A 24097-nucleotide genomic window follows, 5' to 3' on the forward strand; every position below is an offset into this window, starting at 1 on the left:
TTGCATCAGTCTTTGGATCTGACTGAGTTTCTGGTCAGCATAACCTAGGCCCTTACTTAAGGGTCTCTAAGCAGCAGGGAGAACTAGCCCAGTTTCCCAGCCAGGCAGTGCTAGGTTCAAACAATAAAATAGGGTTTTCTCCTCATTCCCATTATTGAATAAAGTTTTCATACAGGACAGAAATTGGACTAGACCCATAATTGAATAGAAAGAGAACTGAGCTAGCTCCAGAACCGAGTCACAAGTTGGAGTCACTGTGCTTCACTCATTTCCCACAATTAACCACTTGCTACTCCAATCCCCTCAATTCCATCAGAAGGAAGAATTCAACCAACAAGATAGCAACTATCATTTCTAGCCCCTCTCTCCAATAACCTGAGACCAAATAGCCTCAGTTTTGCAGGCCAACCTCCTAGACCCTGGGGTATCTCCTCTCTCTTTTCCCAGGTGGAACAAGGGGAATTGTGAGAGAGCCGGAGTGTGGGGAACAGAACATTTGGATCTGGACTGGGGAAGGTCATCAGGATTTGGGCATATGTAGTCATGGTTCCAATCTTGTTCAAGATCAGAGGCATTTTGGGGTAGTGGCTAGAGCCCTGTGGTCCTAGTCGGAGGAAGATCATAGGACTTAGAATTCAAAGAGACCTCAGAGACCCTCTAGTTCAACTACCTTATTTGACCAAAGAGAAAACAATCCTAAGGAGGTTAAGTCATTTCAACCAAGACCACATAGGCAGTAAGTAGTAGGCCTGGGATTTGAATCCAGATATTCTGAATGCAAATCCAGCTCTTCTTCCATAACATTTTGGTCCAAATATAGGCCTCCCTTCCCCATAGGCTGCACCCTTATGACATCATTGCTTGAAGAGGTAATGTAGTCTAGTCATTTCCTCATCTCTCTCCTGCTTCCCCTCCTTTAGGGGCCTCCTGGAGCTCAATCCTTACCCCAGCCTATCATGTAGTAAAATTTCATCTTTCGGTCCTCACTCCTATTGACAGCTACGACCTTACTCCATAGCAAGAGGCCCTCAACCAGCATCCAGGTGAAGGTGGCCATGAAGAAGAGGTGTAACAAAGCTGTCAGTACCATGCACGCCACCTGGGATAGGAGGGAAAAGTGTAAAGTCCAGGGTATTATTGCCCATAGTCTGGGCTACCTTAGGCCCTTCCCACCCCACTCATGGGACTCAAGTCACAAGATCTGTGTCAGACTCTGAGCTGATCCTTATCAACTGAATAATCTCGAGCAATGCCATTCCCCATCTCGGTCTCAGTTTCCTGATCCATAAAATGGGGACAGCAGAACACCCCCTACTTCATGACGCTGTTGTGAGAGGAAAACACTTTGTAAAATGCTAAAGAAATGAAAGTTGAGTGTGATCATTCCATGATTGAAAGAATGATCAGTAGCATATAGAAAGAACACTGGGTATGTACAAAACTTGAGTTCAAGCCTGTCCTTTATTAGCAGGGTGACATTGGGAAAGCCACTTCATGTCACCGAGATTCAATTTCATCAATAAGATGGAGATGACAATACTCTGTATAATCTCCCTTAAAGGGTAGTTCTAAGGACCAAATGAGACCACATATGTGAAGCATCTTGCAAACCTTAAGGTAGTAGGTGGCTCTCAGAATTGCTGTTAAAATCAGCATCAGCATCGGAAGGGAGGTTCACATAGGAGGCTTAATCAAGCAATGTTTATTAATTGATTGATTGATTCACTGAAATGAGTGATACAATGAAAGTCAGGAGACTTGGGACTTAGTCTGGACTGCCACTAATTCTGGGTGACCCTGGGTAAGTTACTTTTCATCTCTTAGTTTCATTCAGTTTCATTACCCGTAAAATGGGGATATATTTTGCCTTCTTTCCCTTACAGGGTGGTTTTGAGGTTTGGATGAGATATTGCATGGGAAATCATTTTGAAAAGTACATAGGGAATATCATGGTTTGGGTTTTGGGGAATGAGTAAAGTGTGTAAGGAAGAAGTAGGATGGAGCTCACCAAGCTTTACCCAAGTCTTTTTAGTCTTGATTCCTACTTGATTTATGAGGCAACCAGGAGCAATTAGTATTGAAAAGAATCCCTGATTTTACTTCTTTGCAGATATCTTTTGGGAACTATAACTTAGATAATCTGAGTTTAGGCTAAGTGAGTGTGAATGGGTAGCTTTGGAAGAAATAGCTCAAAAGACAGACTCAAAATATCCTAGAGCTTCTCTATCTAGCTGGCTGGGACTTGAATCACAAAGGAGTTAAAGGTAGTCTCTTTAGCTCTATATCATCAGTGACAAGTCAAGTGAAGTAATACATAACAACTAAAGACCAGTGGGTGGCAGCAGAGAGCAGAGAAGTTGAGAGCAGTGTGTGATGACATCACCAGAGAGGACCCTAACAGAGCCTGTCGCATCAGAGGTATAAGTTAATAATAGCTCACATACATATAGCACTTACTATGTGCCAGGCGCAGTAGTTTTAAAAAAAATATCTCTGGCGGCAGCTAGGTGGTGCAGTGAATAAAGCACTGGCCCTGGATTCAGGAGGACCTGAGTTCAAATCCGGTCTCAGACACTTGACACTTACTAGCTGTGTGACCCTGGGCAAGTCATTTAGCCCTCATTGCCTTGCAAAAAAAAAAGATTAAAAAAATATCTCATTTGATCTTCCCAAGGAAGGTAGGTGCTACTATTACCCAATTTACAGTTGAGGAAACTGAGGCAAACAGAGATTTTTTTTTTTTAAGTGACTTGGCTTGGTCACATAGTAAGTATCTGAAGACAGATTTGAACTCAGGTCTTCCTAACTTGAGACCTAGCACTCTATCCACTGCACCATCTAGCGGCTTCAGTTGCCTGGGAAATGTGCTCCGTGCAATTTCTTTGGATGTACTCTATTGTTTGTGTAACCTCTCCCAGTGAAGGTGTGGTAACTCATGGGTGTGTACCCTTGCATGTATGGGGAAATCTTTGTTATTTATTTTGTTATGCTGTCTGATTAAATATCTTTTCTCTGAACTAATGTTTACACTCTGATTAGCCTCATAAGAGAAAAAACATAGGTCTTGGTTTCAAGGGGAACAAGTTTAAATACAAAATTCTGGATTTCTTTCTATAGGATGGAAATACTCATTCTGTTCCTTCTTCTCTCTCAGGGAGGTAATGAGGATGGAGGAGCAAGAAAGAGAGGTTGTGATACTGTAGACCCAGTGCCTTCTCTGTCTAGTCAGGACCCATGTTCCATGTTCCGACCCATACACACATTTCCAGGTCCAGGACTTCCCACCTTCTTGGCTTTTGCCCATTCACTGAACATGAGAAGGGCTTCAGCAGCTGCTAGAGCAAGGATAAGGTTCTTGTGAACGGTGGTCCTTTCAGACTGTGGGAGCCTGGGAAGAGACAGATGGAGGAAAAGAGGAGGGAGAGAAGGAAAGGAGGAGGAGGGAAGAATGTAAGAAGGGAAGAGAGGAGGAGAAGAGGCAAAAAAAGGGAAGAGATGATGCAGAAAAGGAGGCGAGGAGGACAAGGAGATGAGCAAGAAGAAAAGATGAGAAAGAAGGGTGAGTGGAAGAGGGAGGAGAGATGAGGATGAATTAAAGGAAGAGTAGAGTAATGAAGAGGAGATGGTAAAGACAGAAAAGATGAGAAGGAAAGTGGGATGAGGAGGGAGGAGATGGGGAGGAGGGAGAGGGGGAAATGGAGAAGAGGGAGAAGGGTGCAGAAGGAAGGAGAATAAGCTGAAATACCAACTTTTCTCCCCAAACACTATCCTATGCAAAGTTCCCATGTCCTCTCCCCATGTCTAGTTGGAGTAGAGGTTGGAGAAAGGCCAACTTTGGAGGGAGCATCTGAGCATTTCCTTTCCTAATGATGTTTGAGAGTGGGATCACATGAGCCCTGGGGGTCCTTCTGAGGTGTGGTGGATGGAGTCTGGGGCAGAGCATACACAGGGTTCATTGGGTATCCAAGGACTCCTTACCCAACAGCGAGGAAAAGGATGAAGGTGGTGATAAGGGCACAGAAGGACACACCACAGCCGATGAAAGAGAGCGTCTTCAACACAGACTCTTCTTCAGAGCTCCTCTGTTTGGAAAAATATACAGGGCAAAGCCACATGGAGATTGGTAGTCATGGAGCCTTCTTCCACCCTACCTTTCTGCCCGTGTCAGGATGACTAGTTGGGACAAGTCACTTTCCTTGTCTGGATCTCAGTTTGATCAACTTTAAAGTAAGGAGGTTGGATGAAATGATGTTTAAATTCCCTTATTTATAGCTCTGACTCTGACATTGTGTGTGTGGTTTTTTGTTTGTGTGAGGCAAATGGGGTTAAGTGGCTTGCCCAAGGTCACACAGCTAGTAAGTGTTAAGTGTCTGAGGCTAGATTTGAACTCAGGTACTCCTGACTCCAGGGCCGGTGCTCTATCCACTGCTCCACCTAGCTGCCCCGACATTGTGTGTTTTGAGGTCCTTCCCAGCTCTATCAACCCACATTCTCATGTATCTTCCAATTTTAACATTTGCCTCCTTCATGCTCTTTCCCACCCCCCTCCCCAAACCTTGGCCTAGTCAGGACTCTGATGACCTGCAATGGATTATTTTTTTCTTTTTTTCCAGCCAGTTTTTTTAGAATTTTATTTTCCAAATTATATGTAAAAGCAAATTTTGACATCAATTAAAAAAAAATCTGTGTTCTAACTTCTCTTCCTCCTTCCCTTCCCACTCTCCATCCCAAGAACTCAAGCAATTTAATATAAATTATACATGAGTAGTCAGATTATTATTAATGATTATAATAATAATAGCAGCTGGCATTTCTATAGCGCTTTAGGGTTAGCAAAGTGCTTTGCATATTATTTCATTTGATCCTCACAACTCTGGGAGCTAGCTACTAATATTCTCCCCACTTTACAAATGAGGAAACTGAGGCTCAGTTTGTGGAAGTGACTTGTTCAGGGTCACACAGCTACTAGCTGTCTGAGGCAGAATTTGAACTCAGGTCTTCTCTGCTCCAAGTTCAATACTCTACCCACTGTGCCATCTCACTATTTCTAGGACTGATTTAACCCCTTAACTCCATCACGAGGCACTATTCCTTACAGTCCTCTCCCTTTTCCTGACCCACCTGGACATCATACACCTGTAAGAGGATGGCAAAGTTGGTGCTGTGGTTGCAGAAACAGGAGGTAGATTCTTGGTGCTGAGCAATCACTGAACATCCTTCGTTGGACCAGGAGCCGTCAGCCTCAGGACTGGTATAGGAAGAAAACAAAGAAGCCTTTCATGAGCATGAGCTCACACTGCCCTGCACCCGCCTCTGCCCCCTCTCCAGGGAAGTTGGGGCAAGGCCTCTGCTTCCAGGGCGGACTCTAATCCTGCCACCAATTTGATGTCTGACCTTAGACACGCTCATTTTTCCTTTCAGATTTTTAATCTATAAAATGGGGGAGGACTTGAGAATACCTATTCGACTCTGCCTCCAGGGATGTTATAAGGATAAACTCAGATGTGTGTAAGTTACTTCTCTCCTGAGGAGGGGGAGTGGGCACAATGTGTACAGTGCTGGGTTTGAAGTCTGAAGGACCACAGTTCAAATCCTCCTTCAGACACTTATTAGCTGTATGATCCTGGGCAAGTCATTTAACCTCTGTGTGAGTCAGGTTCCTCATTTGTAAAATAATAGCACCTGGGAGCACAGCTCCTCCTTGTTGTGAGGATCAAATTCGGTAATACTTGTTAAGTGCTTAGCCCAGTGCTTGGTACATGGTAGGTACTTAATAAACGCTCGTTTCCTCTCCTCCCTCCCTCCCTCCCTCCCTCCCTCCCTTCTTTCCCAATGCTGGCTCTAAATGTATCTTCCTATGGGTGTAGAATGCTGCCTACATTTCCAGATATGATTGCTGCATCCACTCAGTTTTCCTCAACCTTTTCTTTGATACAAGGGAGGATATGGGGCAGGGGAGTGCATGTGTTAAAAGGCTTTGTTTTCCCTTTTGTCAATTTTGTGGGGGTGGGGTGAGGAGGAGAGAGGGAGAAAATAGAAATGCTTGTTAATTGAAAAAAATTAATTAAAAAAGAAAAATGTGATGTGAAAAGCAAAAAGCATCAACAAAGCTTTTAAAAACACCACCGCTACCACACATGTGCAGGCACTTGAGCAATGGTAGGCAAGCCGTATGGCATGGAAATAACATTGGATTCAAACTCTGAGGATCCTGACTCTGCTACCCATTTTCCCTGGGACCTGAGTCAAATTTGAGGACTAGAAGCATTGTACAGAGATTGGAAGTCAGAGGACCTAGGTTCAAATCTTGCCTTGCCACTTACTACCTAATCGACATTGGGCAATTCCCTTGATGGATAGAGTGGATACAGTTCTGGCCCTAGAGGCAGGAAGACATCTTCCTGAGTTCAAATGCAGCCCCAGACACTCACTAGTTGTGTGACCCTGGGCAAGTCACTTAACCCTGTTTGCCTCAGTTTCCTAATCTGTAAAATGAACTGGAGAAGGAAATGGCAAACTACTCTAGTATCTTTGCCAAGAAAATCCCACATGGGCTGAGAGTCAGACATGACTGAAAAACTACTGAAAACCAAAAATTACCTTTGTCTCTTTTTAGTTTTCTCACCCAGAAAGCAGAGGTCCCTTCTGACTCCATCCCTTTTAAGTCCAAACATTAATAAAGAAAAGCACCAAATAGATGCCAAGTTTCATTCATGGTTAATTATCAATGTTACTATAGCTTTTATGGGATTTAGGGACTTTGTACTTTCCTGATAGACAGAACCCCATCCAATCAGGGACCCTGGATCTTTTAGAACAATGGCTCTAAAGGTTTTTGAGTGATGGACACCTTTGACAGTCTGGTATAGCCTATGGACCAGCCTAGAGGTATTTAGGAAATGCAGTGGATAGTGTGCTGGGTCTGGAGTGGGGAAAAACTGGGTTCAAATTTGGCTGTATGACTGTAGATGTCACTTAACTTTGCTTTAGTTTCCTCATCTATAAAGTGAGGATAATAATAACACCTATCTCCCAAGGTTGTTGCAGGGATCAAATGAGCATAGTGCTTGGCACATAGTAGCCTGTAAAATGTTTGTTTCCTTTTTTTTCTTTCTTCCTTCTCAGAATAATGTTTTTAAAAGCATAAAATAGGAAAGGCAATCAATTATATGTAAATAACATCAGCCAAATATTAAAAGAGCAGGTTCACAGATGGCAGGTTAAAAAGTTTCTGATTTAGGGGCAGCTAGGTGGCACAGTGGATAGAGCACTGGTCCTGGATTCAGGAAGACCTGAGTTCAAATGTGGCCTCAGACGTTTGACACTTAATAGCTGTGTGACCCTGGGCAAGTCACTTAACCCCAATTGCCTTACCAAAACAAACAAACAAATAAATAGATAGATAGATAAATAAAATTCTATTTAGTGGGAAAGATTGGGCAGCAACTTGAGTGCCTCAACTGAAACATTCTTCAATTCTGCATCCTCTGTTTTGGTTAGGGGTACAGAGCAAGAGGTTTTATAACTAGGGTTAATCACAGCTTCTTCGAACCTGAGATCATAAAACTGTCAAAAAAAAAAGGAAAGAAAGAAAAAAAAGAAAAGAAAAGAAAAAGGTCTGCCCCCCCCTCCCCCGTCAGGGTTGTTCTAAGGCTTTCTAGGCAGTCATAACATTAAATCATCACCATGATCATTAGCAGCAACATCATTTCAAGGATGTCAATTATTATTGAAAATTTCCTTCCTACCACTGTACTTATGTGTGTATAGTTCTATATCCATCCATGCCTTTAAATATCTACATAGATACATATGAATGTTTATAGACACATACATAGTGTATGTGTCTATTACATATGTGTATAAAGGTATAGATACTATATCTACCTATAGATTCTATCTATCTATCCATCCATCCATCCATCCATCTATCTAATCTATTTATCTATTTTGATAGGCATGCAGGCAGGCAACAATTCCTCAATCCGTCCCTCCAGGAAACTTCATCCTCTTTAAAACCATTCTTTAATAATATGGAAGGGGAGGGGTCTTCCCTTCCCTTTTACTATACTCTCCTCAGGCAAGAGGAAGGAACCATGTCTCCCTTACCTTCTCCCTTGGAAACCAATGGAAACCCACAACCCCCCTAGAAAGCCAGGGAAATATATAAAAATGAAAACCCAACATGTATGTATGGAGTGAAGGAAGGCCCAGGTTTTAATTTTTAATTTTTTTTTTTTAAGGCCCAGGGTTGTTGGTTTTTTTTTTTTTTTTTGGTGAGGCAATTGGGGTTAAGTGACTTGCCCAGGGTCACACAGCTAGTAAGTGTTAAGTGTCTGAGGCCGCATTTGAACTCAAGTCCTCCTGAATCCAAGGCCGGTGCTCTATCTACTGTGCCACCTAGCTGCCTGCCCCATAGGCCCAGGTTTTTAAAGGGGTGGATGAGGGGCAGAAATATTGCCCAGCCTTTCCAAAGGGGTGGGAAATCTGGGGGTCCAAGGCTCATACAGTGAGTTTGCAGGACCCAGTGAGCCCCTTGTTGATCTGGATCTGCCCATTGAGTTTAGAGTGATGGGAGGGGAGAATGATCAATCAAATCTAACAAGATGGAATTGAAGAGCAATAAATGTCAGGTTCTATATTGGGGTCTCTAAACTAAACCAAGTAAGTATGGGAAGGGGAAGGTGTGGCTAGACAACGGTTAGTATGAAGAAGATCTTGGGGGTTAAACTGGTGTCAATGGGTGTTACCAGTGACATGGCAGCCAAGAAAGCTAACGAGACCTTAGGCTTCCTTTATAGGAATTTCTTGTTCAGCACTTTGGTGGTGACAGTTCCCTCCTCTCTGTACTGGTTAGACCACATCATGTCCCCACATTTCAGGAGGCACACGGACAAACTAGCACAGCCAGAGGATGGTGATCAGCACGGAGAGGGGACTGGGGAGTCAAGGGTATGTGGGAGTCAGCTCCTGTTACAGTTTCAGTGTGAGTATTTATACCCTGGCAAATGTTACGAATCAGGGCTTTGTTTATTGTTTGTCAATTGTCTAGATTTCAGAAAGTGATGGAGAAAATTTGAATAATGCTGATGAAATCCAGAGATATGTCAAGTTGGCTGTTAAGCATTTATCAACACGCCCCTGTTGAAAACTATACAATAGGTCAGCTAGGTGGCATAGTGGATAAAGCACTGGCCTTGTATTCAGGAGGACCTGAGTTCAAATCCAGCCTCAGACACTTGACACTAGCTGTGTGACCCTGGGCAAGTCACTTAATCCTCATTGCCCCACAAAAAAAAAAAAGAAAAGAAAACTACAATATCCTAGACTCTCGTTTAAGAAACAAGATATTTAATCTGGGAGGAAGAGAAGACTTAGAAGGCTATCATAGATCTCTTTTTTTAAAAATTAAATTAAATTTTTTTTTAACATTTTTTTTTAAGTGAGGCAATTGGGGTTAAGTGACTTGCCCAGGGTCACACAGCTAGTAAGTGTTAAGTGTCTGAGGCCGGATTTGAAGTCAGGTACTCCTGACTCCAGGGCTGGTGCTTTATCCACTGCGCCACGTAGCTGCCCCCAAGATGAATTTTTTAAAGGCTGTATAGAGAATTCTTGTTCAGATATTTGTCGTATTTAAATTTGATTCCATAAACTAGGTTGTGTTTAGGGTACATTAGCAACATCTCCTTTCCTGGTTGGCCAGTGGGGGTCACTGTAGTATTGCTAATAACATGATTTTCAGCTGTATCACTTTCCGTTCTCCATAGAATCAGTGCATTTTGGAAGGGACCATTAGAGAAATCCATGACCAAAAATTAAGAGAGTTTAAGGAACTTACCCACAGCCACACAGCTAGTGCATGTGAGCACTGGGACTGGAAAACATGCCTTTCCCTGTATCATGCTGCCTCATGAACCTCAAAACCAGGTAGGTGGGGCAGCAAATGGAAAAGGCAAGGCTCACTGAGTTGGAATGATCCCTCAGGTCTTTGAGTTAGCTAGTGGAGGAGTCACAACTCTTAACTCTAAGTATGTCCAGGCTGCTTGATTTTTGTTTTTTTTTCTACTACACCAAGCACCATGGAAAACCAACTGTCTCAGTTCTAGATAAACAGAGAAGAAAATCAAAAGACTGAAAAGGAAGGGTCCTGTCACACATTCAGGGACCCTAGTGTGCTTAGAAATCACCTTACTCTCCTCTCACTCTGAAAGTCTATCTTGAAGCAGGTACAGTACAGAGCAAGTGACACCTTGAGCAGAATCAAAGGATTTAGAGTTGTAGGGGACAGTAGATATTGTGAGTGAATGAATGGATGGATGGATGGATGGATGGATGCATGCATAAATGAATAAGTGAATGAATGAATGAATGGATGAATAAATAGATAGATGGATGAATGAATGGGTAAATAAATGGATAGATGGATGGATGAATGAATGAATAGATGGAGAGGTGGATGAATGAATGGGTGGATAAATGAATGGATGGATGGATGGATGGGTGAATGAATAAGCATTTGAGCACTTTGTGTATTGCACTGGGCTAAGTACTGAGGAAACAAATAGAAAAGACAGCCCTTGCTCTCAGGGATCTCACATTCTAATACATGAGGAAGACAATGCATGAAGATGGTTCAAATAAATGCTGCTTAAAAATATCAACTCCCATTTCTTCAGCACTTTAAGGTTTACAAAGTGTTTTCCTCACCTAGCTAGTGCTAGTATAATTACACCCACTTTACAGATGAGGAAACTGAAGCTTGGAGTATTTCAGTGACTTGCCCCAGGTTGTCCATGGTACAGTAGACAAAATGTTGGATTTGGAGTAAGAGGAGATGAGTTTTAATGCAGCTGCTACCACTTACTACCCATGAGCCCATAGACAATTCTTTTAACATCATCTAATGGGGGTGTCTCAATCTGAAGCCTGTGAACTTGGAACTTTTAATATTTTCATAATTACATTTCACTAAAAAGTTTTCATTTCTGAACCTATGTATTTTATTTTATGTATTTAAAAACATTATTCTGAGAAGGAATCCATGGGCTTCACCAGACTGCCCAAGGGGTCTATGACACACAAAAAAGGTTAAGAACCCCTGATCTATCCCAGCTTCCTCATTTTAACAGATGAGGAAACTGAGGCCTTGAAAGATTAAGTAATTTTGCCCAAAGTCATTCAGGTGTTAAGAAACAGGGCCAGGATTCACAGCCAGGTCAGATCTAGTGGGATTGCCCTTCCCCCTCCTTCCCCCAGGTGAGGGGTTCTATCCTCTTTCATTGTCCCCTTCCCAATCCTCCCCAGGAAATTCCGGCTCGAACCAAGCTACAGCTAGCATGGCCGCCTTCTCCTGAATCAAGGGCTACTTCACCTGGTGCTGAACTTCCAGAAGGCACAGACAGGCTCCACAAGTTTGTCTGATAAGCCCTGCAGGTGAATAAAAGACAAGAAAGGAAGGGGAGAGAGAGCTCACCTCTTTCCCAATCCATCACCAAGCATTTGTTAAGCACCAGGCATTGTGCAGGGCAACAGTGATAGATAGACCCTGTAGTCTATAGGTGTATACAGCGCGCGCGCGCGCACACACACACACACACACACACACACACACACACACACACACACACACACACACACAGGCACAAACTATATGTAAAATATGAAATAAATACAAAATATTTTCTGGGGTGAGGCACTAGGAACTTGAGGAATTTGGAAAGAGTGGATATAGAAGGTGGGGCCGAGTTTTGAAGGAAATTAAGGCTTCTGAAAGCAAAGGTGAGGAGAGAGTGCATTCCAGGCCACAGCCCATTCAAGGCATGGAGATGGGAGATAGACTCTGACCTGTGAGGAATAGTAAGAAAGCCAATTTTACTGAAGAGTATGGGAAGGGTAGTGATGTGCAATAAGCCTGGAAAGGTAGACTGGAGTCACATGGTGAAGGGACCTTAAATAACAGACAGAGAAGTCTGCATGGGATCCTTAAAGGGAAGAAGGAGCCACTGAAAGTCCTGCTTCTCCTGCTTATTACCTATATGCCATTACATAAGTTATTTAACCTCTCTGGGTCTTAGTTTTCTAGGCTATAAAATAAGGGGGTTTGACTAGAGAATCTCTGAGATCCCTTTTAGACCTAAAAATATGATCCTATGATCTAGCATCAGTGTCATAACTGGAACTCTAGCCTTCTGACTCTAAGTGCAGGCTCTTAAACACTATACCATGCTACCTTTCCAAAATTCACTCAATTTTTGATGGGTACTTAAAGATTAACAAAGTGCTTTTCCCACAATAACCCTGTGAGACAAGTAGTGTACAAATTATAATCCTAATTTTAGGGACCTCAGGAACCTAAAGTTGACTTGCCCAAAGTCACACAGGTTGTATCAGAATATGGCTTGTGTGACTCTAGGCAAATTACTTAATTTTTTCTTTAATTTTAACTTAATTTTAAATTTAAATTATTTCCCTTTCCTTCCTTTTCCTCACCCATTGAGAAGGTAACAAAAACAAAATTCATTACAAATATGTATAGTCATAAAAAACAAATTCCTCCCATTAGCCATCCCTCCCAAAAAAAGGGGAAAGGAAAGGAAAACAAAGAAAGAGAAGAAATTATGTTTCAGTCTATATCCTGAGTCAATCACTTCTCTAGAAGTCGATAGCATGTTTCATCATGAGTCCTTTGGAGTTGTGGCTGGTTATTGCACTGATCGGAGTTATGAAGTCTTTCAAAGTTGATTTCCTTCACAACATTGCTGTCCCTGTATAAATTGTTTTCCTGGTTCTGTTCATTTCATTTTTGCATCAGTTCATATAAATCTTTTCAGGTTTTTTGGAACCTATCTTATTTATCATTTCTTATAGTGTAATAGTATTCTATCACATTCACATACTATAACTGCATCAAGTTCATGCAAATCTTCCTAGGTTTTTCTAAAACCATCCTTCTCATCATTTCCTATAGCACAATAGTGTTAATCACATTCATACACCATACCTTATTTAGTCATTCCCCAGTTAATGGACATCCCTTTAGTTTCCAATTCTTTGCCACCACAAAAAGAACTGCTATAAATATTTTTGTTTCTGTGGGTTATTTTTCTCTTTCATTGATATCTCCAGGTTTAGCAAATAACAACTTTCAAGTACCTCTGGCTAATTAGCCAAGGCTGTAAGTTGAAGAGCAGGTGCTTCTCTGCATTGGTATGGGAAAGTTCATAAGATGATCCATGTAGAGCTTGGAGGACCTGAATCTGAGTCTTTCTGAAACCAAGGCTGGCTTTCTATCCCCTACAGTATTATTTATAATATTTATTCAATAGTTCTGTTTCCTGCTATATATCTATAAAAGAAGATAAATTAAACACTTCTCTGCTTCTAAGAGTTTCTTGCTGAGCCTCAATTTTTTTTACTAGTGGGATAAGCAGGGGAGGAAGGGGAAAGTATCTCTTTCCGATGCTGAAGACTGTGCACTAGGTCTCTAACAAATTTGTAACTATGGATGCCGCCCACCCTACCTTACCTGGGCCCGGTGTAGAAGACGGTAATGCACAGCTGTGCTGACCTCCTGGAGGTTGACCAAAACTGTAGATGAGATAATAGTTGACCCCACCTGGGTGCTTAGGTACCTAGGAACAAATCGGAAAATGTGTTGAAATGGAAAAAGCTTTGTCTGAGAGGGAAGAGACACAAGTTTGCTAGGTGACCTAGCTCCAGTCACCCCCTGTCTTGGGCACCTATTTTCTAGTCCTAGCTCTTATATTTATTATCTGCACACTACAAGTCCCATCACCTCTCTCAATCCTGAGGTCTCTTTACTGTTTAATAAAATGAAGATCATTTCTTTCTTTTTCTTTTCTTTTCTTTTCTTTTCTTTTCTTTTCTTTTTTTTTTTTTTGGTGAGGCAATTGGGGTTAAGTGACTTGCCTAGGGTCACACAGCTAGCAAGTGTCAAGTGCCTGAGGTCGGATTTGAACTCAGGTCCTCCTGAATCCAGGGCTGGTGCTCTATCCACTGCACCACCTAACTGCCCTGAAGATCATTTCTAAAGGTCTTTTAAACTATGATACTTGATTTTCTAAGGCTCCTTCCAGCTCTAACATTCTATGTTCTAAGGTCCTTTCTAGTTCTAACCTTCTATGGTCTATCTATGTTCTAACATTCTAGGTACTAAGATTCCTTTTAGATCCAACAGTGTATGTTTTAATGGCCTTTCTATTTGTAACTATCATTTAACCAAGCAAATGTTTATTTTTTTCATATAAATATTTTATTGTTTTCCAGTTACATTTAGAGATAATTTTCAACATTTGTTTTTATAAGATTTCTAGTTTCAAATTTTTCTCCATCCCTTCTCTTCCTCCCCCCTCCCCAAGACAGCAAGTAATCTGATATAGGTTATATATGTACGATCACATTAAACATATTTCTGCATTAGTCATGTAATGAGAGAAGAATCAGAGCAAAAAGGAAAAACCTCGAATAAGAAAAACAACAACAACAAACCCAATAGAAATAGTATGGTTCAATCTGTATCCAGATTCAATGGTTCTTTTTTTTTCTGGATTTGGAGAGCATTTTCCATCATGAGTCCTTTGGACCTATCCTGGACCATTGTATTGCTGAGAAGAATCAAGCAAATATTTCTTAAGTGCATTACTGTGTTCTAGGTACTACAAAGACAAAAATGAAGTAGTTCCTGCCATCAAGAGCTTACATTTTGTAGAGGGAGATGTTTACCCATAGAAGCATATACAAATATATGTCAAGTCAATATAAAGTCATTTTAATAGGGGAGAGAAAGGCACTAGCAGCTGGGGCAGTTAGGAGATGCCTCTTGTAGGTAGTGGCATTTGAGCTAAATCTATATTCTCTGATTCTATTTTCCTTCCCCACCTTTGCACCTTCTCTCCCTTCCATCAATAAGTCCTTCTCTGGGAAGAAAGGACATCCGCAGTGATCAGGATCCTTTGGTCCCTAGAAGCTTCCCCCCACCTCTACCCCTGCCCCACCCAGGACCCAAGGAGAAAAGCCCCCACTCACTTTTGTCTTTCATCAGGTCTGGGGACGTCTTGGCTGAGGTCCTTGCCACCTTCCTGCCCTTCCCACCCCAAGGAGTGCTGGAGGGCACTGTAGGCAAACCAGGTGTTGATCACAATGACTTTGGAGAGACCTAGGCAGATGGGAAACTTTCTCTGTTTAGACACACCCTCTTCAGATGACTGCTCCACTCAGTCCCAGAGCCTCATTTGCAAGAGGAGGTCAGTGGATAGTTTTCTTTTTCTTTCTTTTTTTTGTGTTCATTTTTTTGTGAGGCAATTGGGGTTAAGTGACTTGCCCAGGGTCACACAGCTAGTAAGTGTCAAGTGTCTGAGGCCGGATTTGAACTCAGGTCCTCCTGAATTCAGGGCGGGTGCTCTATCCACTGTACCACCTAGCTGCCCCGGATACTTTTCTTTGTAACTATCTCATCTCCCAACTCAGGCTGGGTGTTCCCAGGGGGCAAGGGCCATGTCTTCCCTCTTATTTTGGGGGATTTCCTGAGGGCAGAAGAAATGTTATTCCCCTCAGAATGGAGGACTCAAAGGCAGGGACTCTGTCTCTTCTCTCCTTGAGGACCATGCCCTGGGCTCTCCTCTGAGCCCATATCATGTCCTTAAGAGTCTATTCCCTCTCTTCCCATAAGGACTACTGTCTGTCCCCTTAAAGCAGTGGTTCATAAGGATCCCTACAGGTCGTATATTAACTTAAACAACATTAACATTATTATTATGTTATATTAATATTATCTATGTTCTATTATATTTGTATGTATTTTGTTAAATATTTCCCAATTACATTTTAATCTGGTTTGGGCTACGCTTGGGAGTGTGGTAGTGACCCGAAGCTACACGTTTGACACTGCTGCCTGAAAGCATCTGAAGGGTGGGGGGGAATTTCTCTTTGAACTCTCTTCCCTCAGAAATTTTAGAGGAGAAACAGAGGCCCGAGGTAGAGGAGAATCTAGTCTATCAGACTCAGTCTCCCAGATAGAGTGTATCAGTCTCATCTCCCAGAGCTTACCTCTTCCTTGAAGTCTTCTCACTTCCTCAAAGGACACTTGGATATACTCTGGTCCACCTGGAATTTCCAATAAATCACCCCTGTTCAGGTCTCTCAGGTCCAGGCTTCGAGCTTCAATGCCTGAAGAAAGATAAGGGCCCCAAGGCTGAAGAGCTCCCCATGCTCAGCATGGTTGGAACTTCCTGTTTTTAGGCTTAAGTGCTCTCCCCTGAACTGGGCAGCTTCACTTCACTGGCCCATGCATGGTTCATCCTTCTGTAGACCTTCCCTTCTGCCCCATCCTCCTCTGTGGGTTTAGGATCAAAAGTGGATTTGGCAGTATAAGTATTATAAGATTCAATATATCCAGGATCCACAGCTTCATTGATACCCTTCTTTTTTTTTTTTTTTTGGGCAATGGGGGTTGCCTAGGGTCACACAGCTAGTAAGTGTCAAGTGTCTGAGGCCAGATTTGAACTCAGGTACTCCTGAGTCCAGGGCTGGTGCTTTAACCACTGCGCTATCTAGCTGTCCCAATACCCTTCATTTTTAAGAGGATCAATGACATAATGGGGTGCTCTAGTGGAGAGGTCTTCTGTAATTGCTATTGCTGGTGTTCTAGTAATGAACCCCACATCTCTAGTTTGGTCCTCAAACTGGGTCTATTCACCATTTCTTTCCTGTGTGGTAATCAGATCAATCTATAAGCATTTATTAAGTTCCTATCATGTGTGTGCCAGGCACTGGGAAGAGGAAGACAAAAATGAAATAGTCTCCATCCTCAAGAAACTTACATTCTACAAGGGAGAAACAACATGTGCATTTGTAAAATTTATACATGATGAATACAAGGGATTTTTTTAGGAGGAGGCACTAGCAGCTGGGGGATCAGGAAAGGACCCCTGTAGAAAGTCATACTTAAGTGGAGTTTTGAAGGGAACTAGGGATTTTTTTTTTTTTTTGGTGAGGCAATTGGGGTTGTGACTTGCCCAGGGTCACACAGCTACTAAGTGTCAAGTGTCTGAGTTTGGATTTGAACTCAGGTCCTCCTGACTCCAGGGCCAGTGCTCTATCCATTGCACCATCTAGCTACCCCAAAACTAGGAATTTCTAAGAGGTGGAGGCAAGAGGGAAGAATCACGCCAGGCACTGCAAAGAGCTTATGCAAAGACATGGAAATGGGAGACGAGGTGTCATGTGTGAGGGACAGCAAGAGGACCAATTTGGCTAGGTCATAAGATGACTGAAGGGAAGAATCATAAAATAAGCCTAAGGGGGAAGCTAGGTGGCCCAGTGGATAAAGCACCGGCCCTGGATTCAGGAGGAACTGAGTTCAAATTTGACCTCAGACACTTGACATTTACTAGCTGTGTGACCCTGGGCAAGTCACTTGACCCCCATTGCCTCTCAAAACAAACAAACAAACAAAAGCCTAGAATAAGTAGGATCCAGGTGTGAAGGGCTTTAAACAGCCAAGCAGAGGAACTTGTATCTGATTTTGGAGGGAACAGGGAGCCACTGGAGCTTATTCATCAGAGAGGGACATTGTCAGACTTGAGCTTTAGGAATATCACTTTGAATGGCTGTGGGGAGGATGGATTGGAGCAGCAGGTAGATCTTGTATTCTACAAGTGTAGCCTTCTAGAACCCAGGGGAGACTCTACACAGAGAGGACATTAGTGGTGGGTGACCAGGATGTTCAGGGCACTAGAGAAAACTGGGGAAGAATTGGGGGATAGAGGACTATGATCATTAGCTTTAAGTGCTCTGGGAAAGACACTTCTCAGTGCTCTAGGTAACTCTCTCAAATCAGTTGCAGAGGAGGCGCTGTATTGTTGGAGAGAGTTTCCTCATCTGGGAATTCCCTATACTAATGCAATCACAGGTCCAAGCCACAGCCTTATCTCTATAAGGTATTCTGCACAGAGGGATTTAACTGTACTTTTTAGTCCCAGAGGGCAGCATTAGGAACAATGAGGAGAAGTTACAGGGAGGCAGATTTCAGCTTGAGACAAGGAAGAATTTCTTAGTAATCTGAGGGTATTTGAAAGTAGGATGGGGTATCTTGAGAGATGGTGAATTCTGCGTTGCTGAAGGTCTTTAAATGGAAGCTGGATGACCACATGTTGTGGATGTTATAGAAAGGCATCTTTTCCTTTCAATTCTGAGATTATGAGAGTGGAAACATGATCATTCCCATTTTGTACAGGAGGAAATAAAGTAAAGCCCAGGGAGGAAATACATTTCTCAAGTTCACATAGATGGAGAGCCAGTATCAGGACACCATCGGGCAGACTCACCAATGGAGCCCTTCTGGATGGAGATGTTGGTTCTCTCGGCTGTGAGAAGCAGGCTCAGGCTGGCGGCAATATGGTCCACACTGTCCACCAGGATCATGGGACTTCTGATGATCTGAGGAAAGAACCTATGGCTGTAGCCCGGGCTGAGAGACCCCCTTTTCCCTCTATAGCTGCACCCCTTCCCTCCATCCTCTGACAACCCCTGCAACATCAGCAAAGAACTGCCTTATAATTGACAATGAACTGTGTAATTCAGTGTATTTTGACAGTTTAAGACAGTTCTCAATGATCTGTGCTAAGAGAAGGGATCTGTGATGTGGTTAAAACAACAGTAATAATGGTCAGTATTTATACATTGCTTTAAAGTTGGCAAAGCCCTTTAGAAATATTATCTCATTTTATCTTCACAACCACCCTGGGAGGGGAGTGTTATTATTATCCCCAATTTACAGATAAGGAAACTGAGACTGACAGGGTTAAGTATCTTATTCAGGGTCACATTTGCCAAGTATCCTAAGACAGATTTGAACTCAGGTCTTCTTGACTCCAGGTTCAGGATTCTATCCACTGCAACACTTTGCTTCCTATGAAGGAGCAGATATTGAGATATGGGGCTTTAGGCACCTCGCTCTGGTCCCCAGCCTTCTGTTAAGTACTTTGAAAGATATAAAGCAAGATACAATGCCTATATTCAAGTGGTTTATAGTCTAGTTGGAGCAATAGGAAACATATGAGACTTTTTCTAGGCAACAATTTGAAGTCATATGAACAAATATGATCCCATGGTATAGAATGCATATATGTCATAGACCTGGAGAATGTTAAAGCTGAAAGCTCACTTAGAACACAGAATATTAAAACATGACAGAACTGTAAGGCCAGGAGGGGACCCTGGACCACAGAATGTTAGAACACAGACTCAAGGTAGAAGGAATCTTGGAGCATAGAATGTTAGAACACATGTAGAGCATTAGAGTTGAAAGAGGTCAACGTTGACCAAGAGGGCTAGAAGGGGCCCAATGAGACAAAGTGCTAAAATACAGAATGTTAGGATTAGAACTCACTTTAGAACATAGAACTTTAGAACACAGGGCAAAGAACCTTAGAATTAAAAAAAAAAGATCTTAAAGTCCAAACTCCTCATTTTACTGATTAGCAAACTATGGCCCAGAGCGAAAGGAAAGAATAATTATTTATTAAGCACCCTTTTTGGGGGTGTGTGCATGTGTGCGCGCGCTTGCCCAGGCATTGTATTGACATTGTATTGTAAGCTCTTTACAAATATTATCTCATTGGATCCTCACAACAATCATGGGAGATAAGTGCTATTATTATTTCCATTTTATAGTTGAGGGAACTGAGACATTAGAGAGGTTGACTTGCCCAGAGTCAAACAGCTAGTGAGTGTCTGAGGCTGGATTTGAACTCAGATTTTTCTGACTCCAGGCCCAGCACTCTATCCATTGTACCATGTAGCTGCCTCTAGAGAAAAGGGAAGGGACTTGCCCACAGTCATACAGGTGATTGTTTCAAAACCAGGGTTTGAACCCTGACCTTCCCAAATCCCATACTCTTTCCATAATATTTCATGAGGTCCCATGATTGACAAGTTAAATGTGCCCATCTTGACCTGCTTGTTGGATTGTGAGCTCCCTGAGGACATGAGTGATATAATTTTCATGTTTCTATTCCCATTGTGGGGTACATGCCTGGCAAGCGATCGGCGCTTAATAAACTTTGGTCTCATTGCCTTAGAGACACCCGTCCCTATTTCTGTGTTCTAGGATTTCTTCCAGCTATAAAATGTAATGACTGTGATTTGCTATGAATAGTATGTTCTGCTGAGACCAACGCATTAGAGTTTGCACCTCATATATAACTCCTTACATTTGTATGGTGCTTTACTGTTTATTTATTTATTTTTTTGCTTTACTGTTTACAAAGCGTTTTCCTGTACCTCATCTTGAATCTTAAAACAGCTGGCTCTGTGAGACAGACAGAGCACTAATAGCAAACCTCTATATTGTACTTTGCATTTTACAAATAACTTTCCTTAAAAGCCTGCAGGTAGTTATTGTTGTCCTGTTTTGACAAATGTGGAAACTGAGGCTCGCTGCTGTTCTGCAGTGGCCGAAGACCTTCTTAGAGGTGTCTGTGGCCTATCGATGGGCCATAAGGGTGACTGGCCCCCTTCTCCTGAGGTTTACCTCTTTAATCTCCAGCCACTGGGCTTCAGTCTGCTTCTCCAAGAGCAGGCTAGCCACGGCCAAGAAGCTCTGACTGAGATGTTCCTGCTGTCCAGACGGGTCTTGACCTCCAACCTCGATGGCAACCACTCTCTTCAGGAAGCTCATCACAGCAAGCAGGTCAGCTGGCTGCAGGGGGGTCTCCTCTGCTGCCAGGGCCTGTTCCAGGACCACCAAGAAGCTGATAGCCTCAGGCACATTCAGAAACCCAGGGTCTTCTTGAAAACCATCTTTGGAAAGCTGTGAGGAGAGAAGCCAAATTTCCCTTTGCCCTCCCTCCCCTCTGCAGATCAGGGAGTAGTTTCTCATTAGCTAAATTGTGATTTTTTTTTTTTGGTGAGGCAATTGGGGTTAAGTGACTTGCCCAGAGTCACACAGCTAGTAAGTGTTAAGTGTCTGAGGCCGGATTTGAACTCAGGTCCTCCTGAATCCAGGGCTGGTGCTCTATCCACTGCACCACCTAGCTGCCCCTTCATTAGCTAAATTGGAAAGAAAAGTCTCTTAGCTACTCTGAGCAAGACAACAATGCACTGAATTTTTTTGTTTATTGCTATGTAGAAATGTCAATGTAATTTTTGAATAATGCAAAATAATAATGGAATGCAATGATATCCATATTCTTAGGGGAGGTGTTTTGGGGGAAGCTTCTAATGCTTTCCCATTTGAGGTTTTTCTGTTTTTAATTTCCAGTGGCTAATAGGACAATTCCAGAGGACCCATGATGACAAATTCAATCCACCTTCAGAGAGACAGCCAATGAACTCTGGGTGCAGATTGGAGCAGTCTTTTTTCACTTCCTTTATGTTTCTTGTTGTTTTTTGTTTGTGTTTTCTTTTACCACATAGCTAATATGGAAATATGTTTTGCATGATTTCACAGGTATAATTGCTATTATATTGCTTACCTTCTCAAGGGCTGAGGAAGGGGCAGGAGGGAAAGAATTTGGAACTCAAAAATTTTAAAAAAGGAATGTTAAAAACTTAAAAATATAATTGGAAATATTTTAATGAAATAAATAAAAATATATTTCAAATTTTTTTTAAAAAGAAAGAAAAGTTTCTTTCCCCCATCACATTCAGTGTTTGTATGTCCTTGTTTGCATTTCACAGGGGCCTGGCACCCTTCAGTCTAGCTTTGGAAGGTTTAGCAGAAAGAAACCTGGACTTGGAGGCAGGAGACCTGGGTTTGAATTATGGCTCTGGCTCTCATTAGTTGTGGGATTTTTTCCAGCAAATCATTTTAACTTCCTGACCTTCAATTTCCTAATCTGTAAATCAATTAATCACCAAATATTCATTAAGTCCTACTATGTGTCAGGTACTCTGCTAGGCACCCTGGATACAGGTGTAAAGAATAAATCAATCTCCACTCACAAGAAGCAGCTTATATCCTAATGGGAGAAAAAATAAGGACATATAAAAATATGGTCCTAGTCTGAATTATGACCATTTTCAATTACTGCAATCCCAATTAGTGAGGTCTCAATTAGCGAGGTTTTATTAGATCAGGATATAGATATAAGGGCATATAAACAAAAAACACGCAAAAACATATTCAGCATTTAGATAAAGCTAATAAATACAAATATACACCCACAAAGTAGTTAAGTACCAGGTAGTTTGGGAGGGAGGGCACCAGCTGTTGGGGGGACCAGCAAAGGCTTTATGCAGAAGATGATGCCTGAGCTGCATTATAAAAGGGAGACAGTAGATATAATCTTGGGCCATTTCCCTCACAGGATTATTGTGAAGAAAATGATTGTTGACGTGAAAAGCCATAGAGAAGTGGGAACAATTGTTATGGATTTCTGAAAAAATATACTTTTATTGCTTTCCAATATACATAGGAATTGGAACTATGTGACCCTGGAAAATGTTATTGGAATAAACAGATAAAAGCCCTTTTGTAATTAGCACATTCGTTGCCTGGTGGAGTCAGTTCTGGGTTCTCAAATGCTATAGCAACAGAATGAAAAATTCAGTAGATCCTGCCAAATTGGAGAAGTTTCTTCTGTAGGCCCAGATTGTGTCTGTCAGTGGAGGACAGTACAGTGAAAGAGGAGGAAGCTGAAGTTTGAGGAGGTTAAATGACTTGCCCAAGGTCATATCAACAGAAAACTGGTTGACTGGTTATAATATTTAAAAAAAATTGTTTACTAAGGAAGAGGTTGCTGGTTCAGAGAATGCCATTCCCAGTGAAAACACAGATCCTTTGCTATGAAAAAGAAGCATTATTTGCATGCATTGCTGAACTCCTTGGGAAGTTAAATGTCATCTCCTAAAATGTCAACATTGCTAGTTTCCTTGACTGAATTATGCCAATTTTCAATTACTGAGATTCTAATTAGTGGGGGCTGAATTAGCGAGATTTTATTATAGAAGAGTCTATCAGTCCTATGACTCCCAATACCTCAAGGGGGGTCCTTGGGGTTCCCCAAACCTTCCCTGGCTCACCATGGTAGCATTGGCCAAAGTATTGACCCGGCTGATAAACTCCCCAGTTGCGGTTTTCTGGATTTCTTTCAGTCGCCAATATACCTCTGAAAATAAGCAAATGTAGCACATGGCATCAAGGCAGAAAATTGGGTTTTCTTTTGCTTAAACTGTCTCTAAGCCAGTTCTGAGACCCATTCCCCTAGCCATAGGTTGTTCAAATCACAGAATGTTGGAGCCGGAAGGAATCTGAGAGACAACAATCAGAATATAAAATGTTAGAGCTGGAAGGGACCTTAAAACATTTGAATGCTAGAACATAGAACATAATATTCAGTCTAGAATAGACCTTTAAAAACAGATGTTAAAACATGGATTGTAGAATGCTAGAGCTGGACAGGATCTTAGAATGTGGAATATGTTAACAGAAGACATTAGTGATGAATGACACCTTAGCACAATGAATGTTAGAACTGGAAGAGATGTTAGAACATGGATTGTTAGCATGGAAGAGATATTAGAATGCAGAATGTTAGGGTAGAGAACAGTACATTTGAGCTGAAAGGGATGATGGAAATGGTCTAATTCAACATGCTAATGTTATTATGATATGAGGCAACCGCGAAGCAGAGTAGTTGGAGTACCCACTGGTTTTGGAGTTCGAGGTCTTGGGTTTGAATCCTGACTATGCTCCTTAGTGCCTGTGTCATCTTGGACAATTAAACTAACTTCTCTGGATCTGTTTCCTCATTTGTCAAATTAGAGGCTTGGAGGAAATAATCTCTAAAGCCTTTCAAGATCTAAATGTCATGAATTTCCTCTATGAGAGTGAGGCCCAGAGAGGTTAAGTCTGAAGACATAGATGTTCAATTAGTTACAGAACTGGGTCTACAGTCCAGCTGTGATTCTGAAACCAATGTTCTTTTTACCACACCACAAAATTTACAAATTTCACCCAGATTTGCAATTTTGCAAAACCAAATGATGTTTTGAATAAAAGTGCTATAAACATCTACTCTACACCTTTTGTGGAAGAGCCCATGTATAAGACACTGACATAGGCCCAGTGGAGGCC

At 42.0% G+C, this 24097-nt stretch overlaps 1 protein-coding gene across 1 annotated transcript in view; it reads right to left on the reverse strand.

The window, feature by feature from the left end:
- Positions 1–24097, reverse strand: part of ADGRD2 (adhesion G protein-coupled receptor D2) — a 57553-nt gene that overhangs the window by 18054 nt on the left and 15402 nt on the right. The window contains exons 7-17 of the mRNA XM_043986440.1: positions 23044–23129; positions 20552–20830; positions 18345–18456; positions 16066–16185; positions 15046–15175; positions 13526–13631; positions 11372–11427; positions 5122–5248; positions 3979–4082; positions 3286–3388; positions 946–1099 (exon numbers count right to left, since the gene is read on the reverse strand). Of these exons, the coding sequence (XP_043842375.1) occupies positions 946–1099; positions 3286–3388; positions 3979–4082; positions 5122–5248; positions 11372–11427; positions 13526–13631; positions 15046–15175; positions 16066–16185; positions 18345–18456; positions 20552–20830; positions 23044–23129 (1377 nt within the window). The remainder of the gene's footprint in view (positions 1–945; positions 1100–3285; positions 3389–3978; positions 4083–5121; positions 5249–11371; positions 11428–13525; positions 13632–15045; positions 15176–16065; positions 16186–18344; positions 18457–20551; positions 20831–23043; positions 23130–24097) is intronic.

The sequence above is a fragment of the Dromiciops gliroides genome, chromosome 2 (genome assembly GCF_019393635.1).
Source record: "Dromiciops gliroides isolate mDroGli1 chromosome 2, mDroGli1.pri, whole genome shotgun sequence".
In the NCBI taxonomy this organism is placed as follows: domain Eukaryota; kingdom Metazoa; phylum Chordata; class Mammalia; order Microbiotheria; family Microbiotheriidae; genus Dromiciops; species Dromiciops gliroides.